General features: G+C 40.4%; 3 protein-coding genes across 4 annotated transcripts in view; 2 read left to right on the top strand and 1 right to left on the bottom strand.

Moving 5' to 3' along the window:
* Nucleotides 1–4,864, bottom strand: part of LOC111264400 (uncharacterized) — a 14,519-nt gene extending 9,655 nt beyond the window's left edge. The window contains exons 1-2 of one of the 2 annotated variants that reach the window (XM_022840287.2): nt 4,440–4,864; nt 1,283–2,849 (exon numbers count right to left, since the gene is read on the bottom strand). In XM_022840287.2, the coding sequence (XP_022696022.1) occupies nt 1,283–2,849 (1,567 nt within the window). In that variant the 5' untranslated portion in view covers nt 4,440–4,864. Of the gene's footprint in view, nt 1–632; nt 2,850–4,439 lie in introns of those variants that run through there. The other variant, XM_022840285.2, reaches the window with a different exon arrangement.
* tbc (trabuco) overlaps nt 1–7,644 on the top strand; it is a 44,401-nt gene extending 36,757 nt beyond the window's left edge. The window contains exon 21 of the mRNA XM_022840284.2: nt 6,577–7,644. Coding sequence (XP_022696019.1) covers nt 6,577–6,668 — 92 coding nt within the window. The 3' untranslated portion in view covers nt 6,669–7,644. The remainder of the gene's footprint in view (nt 1–6,576) is intronic.
* Nucleotides 7,645–9,879: 2,235 nt separating this feature from the next.
* The window catches only part of LOC111264398 (uncharacterized), a 6,144-nt gene continuing 3,373 nt past the window's right edge, over nt 9,880–12,650 (top strand). The window contains exons 1-3 of the mRNA XM_022840283.2: nt 9,880–10,278; nt 11,872–11,948; nt 12,392–12,479. Coding sequence (XP_022696018.1) covers nt 10,180–10,278; nt 11,872–11,948; nt 12,392–12,479 — 264 coding nt within the window. The 5' untranslated portion in view covers nt 9,880–10,179. The remainder of the gene's footprint in view (nt 10,279–11,871; nt 11,949–12,391; nt 12,480–12,650) is intronic.

Here is a 12,650-nt window from a genome sequence, read left to right as displayed (position 1 = left end):
TCTCAAAAGCCATTTATACAGACACATTCATTCGACGTAAACCGTTTCATTCCACACATCATTTGCTGCTGCTGCTGTGGATGAACAGTTGCCCTCACAAATCGACCAGACCTTGTCACGCTTTCCAACACAGAAAGCACATTTCGATCTCTTACATAAGACGCTCAGTGTGCTAGTGTCAATAATAACAGCAGTATCATGGCAGTGAGCGTGTCATTATGAAACCGTCTATCCTTATGGAACCATCCGCCTTTAGCGATCGATCTACTTGATCTATGCCATGTTGGTATCCAACAAACAACGCAAAACCTCTGAACGACTCCTCTTCTACTTCAAGTGGCCATCGCTCAAACAGGAAGATGCATTAGACGTTCATTTGGTTTCTGGATACTAACAGCGATATACGAACTAGATTGCTCCGCCTAAATGGCCTGCTTATCTAACCTTTGCTTATGTTACATTGTAGGTTTTTTGAAAGCATTTGCTTAATTTAATCTACTGATTCTACGTGACATGTGTCAGTTGTCCATCTCATCTTGTTTTTTCGATGGGGCAAACAGGCTTTTCTCAAACGACGAGAATAGCAGCAATTCATCCACTGTGTTATTCTTTCGTTCGCACTCGCCCGTTCATTATTTTCATTCATTTGTAATTAATTTCTCCTCTTTCGTCTAGTAGACTTATATTCAGTAACTATCCATGCGTGTATAGACATTGTAGGGCGATCTATTTGATCGTTCAGGCGGTCATAATAGTAATTATAATTATTTCGACGTGATTTCGTCACTGTCACCGTCGTCGCAAATGATAATCCCACTTTTTAATTCTCTTTCCCGTAATTCTTTTATAATTACCACTATCAATAATAACTGCGTCACTCGGCTACGTGTTCGGCGGCACTTCTCTGCCAATCAGCTAAACAATCTGGATCGCTGTACACGAAGGACCTTTTACGTTATCAGTTCGCATGCTATCTCTGTTCGAAACAGACACGCCAGAGAAGCACCACAGTCATCGTGTATGGATTCATACAATGCCGTATAACAACGACGTATCAGTGGGTCAATCAGTGATCCAATGTCAGTCGTCAGTATTGCCTGTGTAGCGTTTAATACGATCTGTTGTCTAATAATCATAATAATACCCAATCGTGTGCGATCAACTCGAGCTCAGCTTATCAACTCCCCCCAGTGCCTCTATGGCCGTGGGGCCAATCGTCTAGTGGTTTTCGCTTCGAGCGTCGCTTAGACATGATCGTACGGAAACGTTGTTAGCAACTTACGCCGGCTGGCTCCTTGGAGATAGGCATGGTGAATTTTGGTGAGGAAATCGTCGTCGTTTTCGAGCAGGTGAACGAGCGCACCTCGCAGTTCTGTGCGACTCAATGCCGCCGCTGTCGCTGTTGGCTGTGACTGCGGTGGCGTCATAGGTCCAGTCTGCGACAATGACTCCTCGAGCATTTCAGGAGTGATCAGCGTTAGCTTTTTCTCGCCGCCAATTGTTCCACCAGCTGGTGGAGTACCGGCTGTTCCTGCAGAAACCGCCCCACCTGCAAGAGCTCCGAACAAGGCGTTGGCAAGGTTGCTTCTGCTGACCGGTGGGGCAGACTCCTGGGGGCTGATCCTACCAGCGTCCAAACCTCCTGCAGCGTGCTGTTGTAACTGTTGTTGCTCTCTTTGGACTTTCTGGGCTGACTCGTTGAGTTTGTTAAGAATGCTCGCCATGCAGTCATTCATAGGCGGAGCAGTTGGTGCTACGACTCCAATATGGCTCGACGTAGGGCTGCTACCAGCTAGACTGAGAAGGCGATCCAAGGCGTGTTCAGCACGCTGTGGTGTTTGCGGAATCTGTTGAGCTAGAGACTGGATTAGCTGTACTCCTGAGGTGGTTGCTCCGCTGTTACCATTACTCGATGACACCTGATTTTGCTGTTGGGAATTTTGCTGCTGCTGCTGTTGGGAATTTTGCTGTTGCTGTGTTTTCCGACCGGCGGATTTAAACAACTGCTCTACCGAAGGTGGGAGGGCCTTTGTGGGCACAGGCTTGTGCACGACAGGGACGCCGGGGCTGGACTCATAATGCCCGCCACCTTGTCCTCCGTTCATCCGACGTTGGCCGCCCGTGCCGTTGAGGCCTTCCTGCTTCCGGTTGGCATTATTGTTCTGACCAAGCGGCTTTTTCGCTGGCGGCTTATCTTCGATCTGGGCCCGCTGCAATAGACTCATAATATCTTTACCCTGAGGAGCCTGCTGACCATTCTGTTTGCCATTACTGCTGTTGTGATTGTTGCTGTTTCCGTTATTGTTAAGGTTATTGTAAGAATTATTGCCGCCACCGTTTTTTTCATTATTGTTACTACCAACATTACCCCCGGGGTTTGGCGGTAGGAGTAATCCTTGAAGAATCGAGTTAGTTTTATCGGATGATCCTTGTCCTCCACCGCCACCAGCGCTCTTCTCGCGTTTTTTTAGGTAGCTCACGAGGCGACAACATCGATTTCCTACTCGGGTGCACTCGTCTGCGACATAGAACCATGCCCCAAAAATTTGACCCGATGGCGTCTTATAAATGAGAAACGGTTGATTCATTTTGAACTCAATGTCAGCGGTGATTGGCTCCTTGTAGTTTTTCGGCGAGTGCCGATTCAGGATGATAAGTCCGCGCTCACTCGGATTTCGGTGAGCATAAACGAATAGCGCTCCTTCAATGTCGGTCTTTGTCCATTGGCTTGTTTGTGTTGAGTACTGGAACAGCGCTACTTGCGTTGCCGAATCAACAATCTCGTTAATCTCGGGATCTACCTGCTGCAGGGCAGACAGGTTCATTTTCGTTTCGCTAGCGCTCGGCATCTGTAAGGCAACAGCACGGACACAGAGAGAAACAGCCACAGGAAAACAACTTAGAATACGCTTGTTTGGTGACCTGTTTCTAGAAAAGAACAATAGAAAAATTGCGTTGCGACGTTGCGTTCAACAACAGCAGATAACACAGTTAGGCAAGCGAGTGCTATACTTAGTATTACACCTAACGTTGTCCGTCTAACGCTGTGGTGGTCATTCCCTGGATATCGCTCAGTAAAATATAGTCTTAAAAGCAGAAATGCCAACGGTCAATCCTGTCCTTAAAAATAATAGCTCCGAGAGCGTTTCAAATACGCACAAAAGCGGTATGCAGTATTGACCTGCAAAATTTCTTCGAAATTAGGTTTAATTACAACATTTGCCTTTCATGAAAATGCAAGTCAATACCGAGTAAATGATGTAAACTCAAGAATTACCTGTTTCTTTTTGGATATCACATTAGCGCACATTTGGTGTCAAACAAATAGCTCAGTATTTATTAACTTTCTGCAAGAGCACTACTGCACGAGCTGAGCAGCCAGTATTAAGTGTCACATTTAAAAAAAACAAAACTTCCTAGTGTGCAATGATCCTGCACACAACAACTTTATTCCATTTGAGTATAGACTAACAGCTATAGTATCAATATATCGTCTCGAGGACGTCCAGTTACTGACTACATGAATGGCTGAATGTTACTATGCCTCTATGATTATATATTTATTACTCTGAATTTATTCAGTGAGCTATAGCGATTAATGCGAATTATCAACAGTTGTAATAGTGGTTGCAGTGTTTGTAAACGCCTTGATAACCAGCTCATACGTAGAACATCTACGGAGCCCGCTTTCAAGGTGAACGATCGACTGCTGCCTAACCCATTGAGGCGCGAGTTGATTGAAGCAGAGCTACCGGAGCTCATGATGAGCTGAATATTTGATAACTAAGCTGTGAAAAGATTTCGGACGATATTGGCCACGAAATGTAATAACACCTATGATATCGCTGAACAATGACGCTACAATAACAAACATCTAACATGTAATAGAGAAACGCCTGGAAATGCGACTTTTCCAATACATCGGGGATCTATTGGACGGGTACTATTGCCAATGGGGTCGCCGGCAATCATAGAAAGTCGATGGACACTATATGATCAACAAAGCCAACGGTGGCAGACTACCTGTAATAGCAATTATGTTACGCGCCAGCAGCTCTTGGCAAAATGTATGCCCTTCTTGTCTAATAGACGTGTAATACAAACTGCACCCATTGGGAGACTTAGTCGTCTTTTTTGACCGGTATGGTCTAATTATATTTCTTACTCTCAACTTTCCCGAGACCCATTGCTTTTCATGGAGGCTAACATGGTCCCACTTTTCCAGTCCACCTGCGCTAAGCACCAAAACGATATGCTGAAACGCTGCTATTGTAAGAGAGTCAATTGGCCCAGGCTCAAATCAGCATTGCTGATACTCAGTTTTGCGGAGCTATTCATTAGCTTATTGTGAAGAAATGATACTGGATGCTGGTCGGCCCCTTATAAAACGGGCTACCGCCGCCACTAGCGGCTATGCGACACGAATTGAAAACACTCACGTTTGTCAGGGAATCCTGCTCGCAAATGACACCCGTTATTAAATCGGCGTGAACACTGGTTTCCTAGCAAAATTTTTACACACAGAATAGTCCACAATTGCGGTCGTTCAATTTTCTATCCGGATATACAACATTATCCGACGACGCGTAAACTTGTTCGGAAAAAATTTTTACTCTTTGCGCCCTACACAAAAACAGCGACTAGTGGAATAACGCCATTTTGTATGGACTTCCCAGCTGGTCTGCTTGGATGATGGCGCTCGTGTCGCGATCACGGCGCCCCCTAGCTGCCCGACAAGGAAGCAGCAGCACGGGCAGGCATTTTTATGAAAATAAAATACCCCGCCCGACAATGGTGGAAAGGGCAAAGGGAGGAACGGTTTTAGCCGAGAATGCTCCTCTTTGGCTTAGTTTATCCAAGCGATACGCAAGTAGTTCCAGGTATAGTCCAAGTTAGTAAGGCCCGGGTTTTTAGTGAGTATGGACCGCACACATTAGTCAGCTGGCTTCGTCTGCGGTCGTACGGTTATCTCTTACCCTTGCTCACTCAAAAATACCTTACCCAGGTACCTCCAAAGGTACACCCTATCAACGCGTAAAGAAACAAAAAAGCAGACAGTAAGAGAAAAAAAAGCGATGAGAAGATCCTCGAGTTTCACAGTAGCCCGGTGGAAACTAGGTCGAAAGTGATATTTAATTTTAATTTGGTCGTTTTTATAAGAAACTGAGTCGACTTGATGCTTTTCATGGTACACACTTTAACGGAAATTCAAGTGTAAATGCAGCATGTCTATTTTGACCTACTATTATGTCCATAGTAGAATTCAGACCAATGATTGTAATGCTAACTTACTGGAGTTCGCAGTTGAGAAGTACGAACTGGATTACTTGCTCAAGCAAACAACTATGTTGTATTAATTAGCCTTGTACGGAGCAGTGTGGTCAAACTTTGCATTATTTATTTGTATACATATAAATTATCTTCTAAATAAGTCATTACATATAAATTATCTTATAAATTAAACGTAATGCAGAAGTACACCGTCTTGTCTCTAGCGTGGATTCCTTTAGTATTATCACTATTAGTTTGATGTGTGGTATCCATCTAACAATGCTATTTTATGTAACTGCGATCAACCATAGTTGTTCTCAAACCGTTATTTTCCCTTTGCACTTACGTTTAGAGTAACCTTCCGTATGAACTGTAGTTTCACCAACGAGATCGATTATGGTCGGCAGTACTGGTAAGTCTGTTATATCCAGCAGAGTTTTGCTGCGTAAACAATTGTCATCACGCTCAGTATCGCTTTCTTTAGGATGATAAACGTCGGTTGTGCGCAAAAAATAACGTTTATACCATCTATGTTTTGTCTCGAAAGCGCGCTCACCGACTCCGCCTTTCCAGATCATCTGTTAGCTCAAGCACGACACGTTCTCGTTCTTATGTACTGCGCTCAATGCTACATGTATTTTTTGTTTTCGCCTGTGCATTAACGACTACGACAGATAACGACGCAGGAACAACTGGACAGCATTCAATAAACTGCATAAAAACATTGATATTACTAATGGAGGGGAAATATTGTTATTGTAATATCGATGCAGTAACAAGCTATATGGCAATAGCAGATTTCTTTTGGAGAGACACATTCTGGTTAATTCGAATGCCATATTTAATACAAATATTGTTAGAAACGTGGCCAATGTGGTACTGGACGAGATATTTAAAATAGCATAAAGTCACCTGATTACTAATTTGCTTGAGATACAAGCTGAGAAAATAGCCGTCGGCGTATGATCTGCGATTATATCTAGGTGGCGCTCATAACGAGACAACGGGATATAACACTGATGAATGCTAAAAAAAAAAAAGCTAAAATGGCCCCTCCCTACCATCAAGGCTTTATACTGACCTGTTATTTCACTTCAGTACCGCTTCGTTTCTAAGCTAATTATTATTGTACCTTCGATTACGTCGAATCCTATTCTTAGGCTTTTACCAATTATCCAAATAATCTATTATTGAACAAACGGGTTGATGATCATATCTCTGCCCGTTTGAAGACATTTCTATAGCTTATTGAATTCTTCTACTTAAATTATTTTTTGGCTTGATATTTTCGTTTTTTTCGTGCAGAGATGGCGGAGCGGCACGACACAACTGCAATACTGAATATTGCAAGACAGCTTGTGCTCGAGATCCAGAACCTCATCGATACATCAAAGTGATCTACTGGAGAGCCAGGTAGAGAGGGGAACGGATATACTGATAGAAGCAGCTTCGCGTAGTAGCGCTCCTGTATCCTTGCTGTATCCTTATTAAACTATTCTCGTATAGTGATAGCATTACTATGCTTGATAGTACTTGCTAATGCTAATATTGACACAGATAGGTGAGGCGTAGGAACGTGTTGTTTAATGTTTGTATTTTGCTCCGTTAGAAACACAAAACATCCGCGTTTTCTCATAGATGGAGGGTCGATTAGTCAGATAGGAGGTCATGTAAGCGCTATTGTCTTATATATATATATACCAAAATAAAAGGTGGTAGTACCCTGCTGTGAAGAAATATACGAAGAAAACAAGCAGACATATAACGGATACGATCATTCGTCGCCATCATGCGTTCATAGAAAGAAGGATAGAAATATGAACACGAGAATACTGAATACGCATATAGATGTTAATGCATATACAATTATCTACTGAACGATATATGCTAGGTACTAGTTAGACAACAAACAGACAAACAAATCGAAAATGTTATTCGCGTCCACAACTTGAATGAATTTATCAGATTTGATTTTTTTGTATGCGTTGGTTGTCCTGCTTTAAAATTTCGAAGATAAGTGGTATCATAGACAATGATTGATAATAGCTCGGATATAGCATTTTCCTCTCAATAAGCTCTATTCGCCATTGTCTAAGTCGATGTAATCGGGCGAAGTATAAAGCTGATATTGTAAAGAAAGTCGAGACAAACTGAAGCATCAAAACCAGCACATGAATCTAGCAAGATGCATGACATGAGTTAAAACAACAGAACTATGCTCAGTTCTCTGAATGCCGCCGTGCCAGTCGGCTTTATACCATCGAACAAAAATATATTACGTGACAACATCGTTTACCTCGTTCATTCGTGGTGTCCGTATTATTGTCATTACTCATATACTCGTTGTCAATAAAGAGCAAAGCTATGAGCGAATATTGCGCCATGATGCAATGACATTAACAACACTGAGTTTTTCCATAGCACTCAGTACATTTTAATAATAGACTTAGTATCGTTTGTTATTTGTGCTGTAGGCATAGAATATTGTTGTCAATAGGAGTTAGGACGACTTAATTGAACTATATATGCGTTCACTATGTAAGACTGAGGTCAGCTATGGAAGAACTCTTTGATAGCGTGTGTAGTTCCCTATGGTAAATGAACTGCACATGGGTATTTTGTCGGTTTATTTATGTGTTTTCAGCAGAAGGTAACACGTTTTAATCTCGTTTTTTAAACGAGATTAAAACGTGTTACCTTAAATTACGCGTTACCTAATTTTTTAAATGTAACTCATTATTGTAAAAAATTGTTACTCATCCGATGTATATGTTAATTATTACGCTTTCACTAATTGTAAGGGTTCCGGTTGTAGCTAACACGTATATTTTACGAATGAGTTTAGCGCGAGGTGCAAGTATATCTTTTACTGACTTACGGGTCTTTCGATAATTCTTGTTTTTTTTCTGCATTTAAGTCGATCTTCTTCGATTTACCTGTGTTTATTCAATTCATCCGATTTAGCCTGTTCTCATGGCCAGCTGTAATGTCACAATATCAGATACATATTATCTGATATTTGATAAATACGCAATTTCGAAAAACGCATTCTATTAATATAGTAATCTAACTAATAATCTTCTTACATATTGTCACGGAAAGCGTCTTTCGTAACGTTTGTAATTTTCGTTTTCCATCGTAACTTCCGTTTGATGTATAGCAATATCTATGTGATCGTGGTTCGTGTAGCGATAGATTACATAGGTATCGGGAACATGACCGCGTTTCCAACTAGAGAAAATCGCATCTCGTAATTAATTTGTAAATGATTTACTTAGACCTTAGAACAGTTAAGTACGGTTCATTTTTAGTGAGCATTAAGTTTAAATTACCAGGAAAAGTAGCGTAATGTGTAAGCCAAGCCAAACCAGGGCATACCAGCTGGGCAAAATATTTTCTGCCTTTGATCTATGGGCTTGGAATACGGAAATATATTGGAATTTAATCAAATCATTACCATAACTAATTTTAATAGATTAATCTTTTGGGTGGATAGAGTAGGAAAGAATAAACTTCGAATGGGGTTACTCATACACATATAGAAAATATCAAACGCCGAGATTCGAGTCTAATAGGACAGAACTTGAACGAACACATAGAAAAACTAATCCAGAAATATACTGTTATTACAAGCGATGTCGTAATAATAACAAGACAATAGTTAAGATGTTAGTATTTGGAAAAGGTGGCCACAGATCTTACATGGGCCACTCACCTACCTGTAATTCGATCTAATTGACGTCAAAACGCACCTGAGACACTATTACGTATGCTACTTATAAACCGTGATAACTATAGAATAATACATTATTTCGATACGAATATACATGATTATATTTTGTTTTATATTTTGGACTTGAAGGCGCAAATGTTTTTGTTAACGAGGTAGACTATTTGTTCATGTCGATCGGATTCTGTCATCCTATGGTCGCACAAGTCATTTTAATCTTACGAAGTCTTTTTTTAGATTTTATTAGTTTATTATAGCTATACAACTTCCCGTAGGCAGAGCTTAGTGGTAAAAGTATTGTTTACCGGACCTGTTTTGCTAAACTTCGTTATTAATTTATTTTATGACGAAATTGACGAGACATTCATCATTGGATGATGAATGTATCATGCACAAGATTTGAATAATAGGCTTATTCACGAAATCGAATCTTCTTAAAATTGTGCCTTTCGTTCTGTTACATTGTATAATCTGCTGTCTCTGTTTATAATGCTAGGCAGTATTTTTGAGTCTGTCGCAAGTAGGTGCATGTTAAACATTGGCGCCACTTCATCTACGCCCCATTTCTATGTATACTTATTCTCCATCGTCTGCAATCCGTGTTTGCTACTAATAACTCCTGGTGTAGAGTGATGTTTCCTTAGTCGTTAAGGGGCCTGAACTATGCATAATATTATGTATAAGACATTTTCTGATGTTTAAAATTCGCAGCGTCGAACACCAATAAGCCAAAACCAATGCACTTAGGTTTTTCAGAATATAAGTTTCACTGCGTAAAACTAACATTAATTCTTTCAAGGGATATTTTCAATGTCAAGATTTACACTGACAAAGACGCCAAGTCCCAGCGATTCGAAATTATGCAACCTCGTCGTGTACTTAGTGCGAGCAGCGTATTTGGCAGAATTTAGGACGGGAGGAAGGATGCAGCTATGTTACCTTTATAGACGACACAAACGCCCGCGCTTATATTTGACATCTCAGGATAACTATAGGTTACTGTTGCTTGTTTGGTCTTAGTTGTGTACGGTTTGCAGTAGCAGTGTTCGGAACCGGCGGCGCCCTTGGTTCGTCAGTGGGGTGTAACTTTCGTGCATGTTGCGGTTCAAATTTGTGCTCCACCGTTTGTGTGAGTGTCAGGGTTTTGTGGGAGTGTTGCTAAAGGGTAACAGGGTAAGATGTCGGTGGCATCGTATCCGAACAAACCCGGGCCCTCAAGCTCACCCGGTCCGGCACAACAGTTGAGGCCATCTCCTAATCCGGCTCAAATACAAAGGGTGAGTTAATGAGACAAGCTAAAAATGTCATCATAGAAGGAACAATCATTAGCGCTTCAGTAGCTGAAGTACAGGGTTTATGGCTGGTCGGCGGGGTTTAGTATTACGATAAGGGCAAATGATATCCGAGAAAACCTACATCGCATTGCAGTTTGATATTTCGAAGATTGATGCTTCTTGGTGTTATTTACCTGTCAATGCGGTAGTCTGGACGGAGGAACGTCTAGTTGAGAGAGTTAGGAAGAATGGCTGGTTCAAGCCTAACTATTTACATCTACACAATGTGTAATTAAGTTATGAAAAATTAATATTGTCTATCTGCTATTAGAAATGTTAGATAACTGACTTCGCCTTTTCAAAGCTTTTCGAAAAATCAAAGTGATATATGAGTTTGATTTTTGTCTACATTTTGCGGCGCTGTTTGCGCTTGATCATTTCCTCGAATTGCATGATATAGATTAGGGACGGTTTATTTACTATTCTATTTCAGCCGCCACAAGAGAATCTCGAGCGGCACATTATGCTATGTTAAGGCCTCCTGTGGCCACCTTTTGTTTTTCTGAGTGGAAGACATCGGCGTAATACGGTGATCGGCGAGCAATTTTTACACGTTATCTTAAAATTGGCTTCATCAGAATGATTCTATTAAATATGTTCGTTTATGTGATGTATACGTTTACTTTGTAATCAAATAGCCACACATTCAATGCTGGTGTTGGTAGACAGCTGCGTGTACTAATGGTTACCGCATTAAAAATAAATGTAATCTATTTAATCTATTATTTGTGTGTGTCTACGAAATACAGTACCAAATACCACAGATGGTCTAATAAGTAGGTGTTGCCTCTCAGTAAACACGTACATTTCTGTGCCTCAATGATAAATATAGTACCTTTTTTATTAAGTACATATTACCGTCCTATATGAAAATTTATGTATTTCATGTATTTCAATCGTATTAGAATAATTAATGAGGTTAAAGGGTTACATTGATATGCAAGCATCTTCGCATGTATGAAAAATTTTCAGCGTAAAATTCTTGCAGTATTTTCGACCTAGATAGGACACTTCAGGCCTGTTTGTCTTGCAAATTAATACTGTCGCACCTCGGCTACTAAATTGTGCAACACTGTTTGACAGACAGTCGTGGCTTATTCGCCAACTTTGATGTATATGCTTTGAATTGCTGTAAATCCAATAAGTTCGGTAGTTCGGTTATAAATTAAGAAAATACCTTCTCTGATCGTTAGCCTAAATTGCTTTATAACTTCCGGTGAAAAATCGTGTGTTAAATGTTGTAAAAAACGAGGGTAGTCACGATTTTCCTTTTGGCACAAAAATTGATAGTCAATTTAAATGAGCAATCTGTTGCAATTTAAGTGATCCGTTCGTATATATATTTAAACTGTTGTGAAATATAGCCTGGACAAGACTAATGCATTTTTTTATGGGACACTCTTTGTCGAGTACAGTAACGTGTTCACGTTTGATTTCCAAGATATCATAATTACGACGATACTAAGACTTAAGATGTGGATACCTCATTTAAATGGCAATTTATGTCTAATTCACTTATGTTTCCTCGCTTTCTAGATGCTCGACGAAAACGCTCAGCTCATTCAGGCAATTGCCGATTATCAGGCCAAAGGAAAAACTCAGGAATGTCTTCAGTAAGTACGTTCAAATGTTTAAGTAGAGATGAAAAATGACAGTATTTTAATTAGCTAATTTAGGCTACACAAGCGATACAAGCACATCCCTGCACATCTATCGAGCTCATTTTGAGCGATTTAGTTGCATGTGGGGTATGTACAACTCATGGTTAGACGTTTTATTCTTACTCGGTGTAGAACCTTTCTGCCTGAGTGGTAAGCAGTGACGTTAGTGCCTAGATATATCCGGAAACAATATCAGGAAGCTGGTTAATTAGCTAGACCAGGTTTAAACAAAAAAAAAACATTGGAGTGCTTTGGAGATATTTTCTTTCGTGCTTTACATAAGTTTTCTTATGTTATTATTATGATCCAGGTTTTAGTTGATTGAAACTAAACCGTCTACCATGATCAAAACTCTGCTTCGTCTACTCGTTGACAACGTGCGGTTTCTCTTTCAGACATCAGAGCATCCTTCATAAGAACCTTGTATATCTCGCGCAGTTAGCTGACGTGGCACCCCAACAGGTGATCCACTCAATGTTGCCGGTAAATTCGCTAAAGTACACTTTGAATATCGTTATCGAAAAACCAGAAATTCAAAGGTGGTTTTAAGTGTTCAATTAATATTGTCATTAAGTCATACAATTTATATCACAAAACATAAATACATATATATATTCACCCCCTCTCCTTGATACGCCTATCTTACTTGAATCT

Source organism: Varroa jacobsoni, unplaced genomic scaffold (genome assembly GCF_002532875.2).
Source record: "Varroa jacobsoni isolate VJ856 unplaced genomic scaffold, vjacob_1.0 scaffold_855, whole genome shotgun sequence".
Taxonomy (NCBI): domain Eukaryota; kingdom Metazoa; phylum Arthropoda; class Arachnida; order Mesostigmata; family Varroidae; genus Varroa; species Varroa jacobsoni.
Note: the sequence above shows the minus strand (reverse complement) of the source record. Positions and strands in the feature narration are given on the sequence as shown.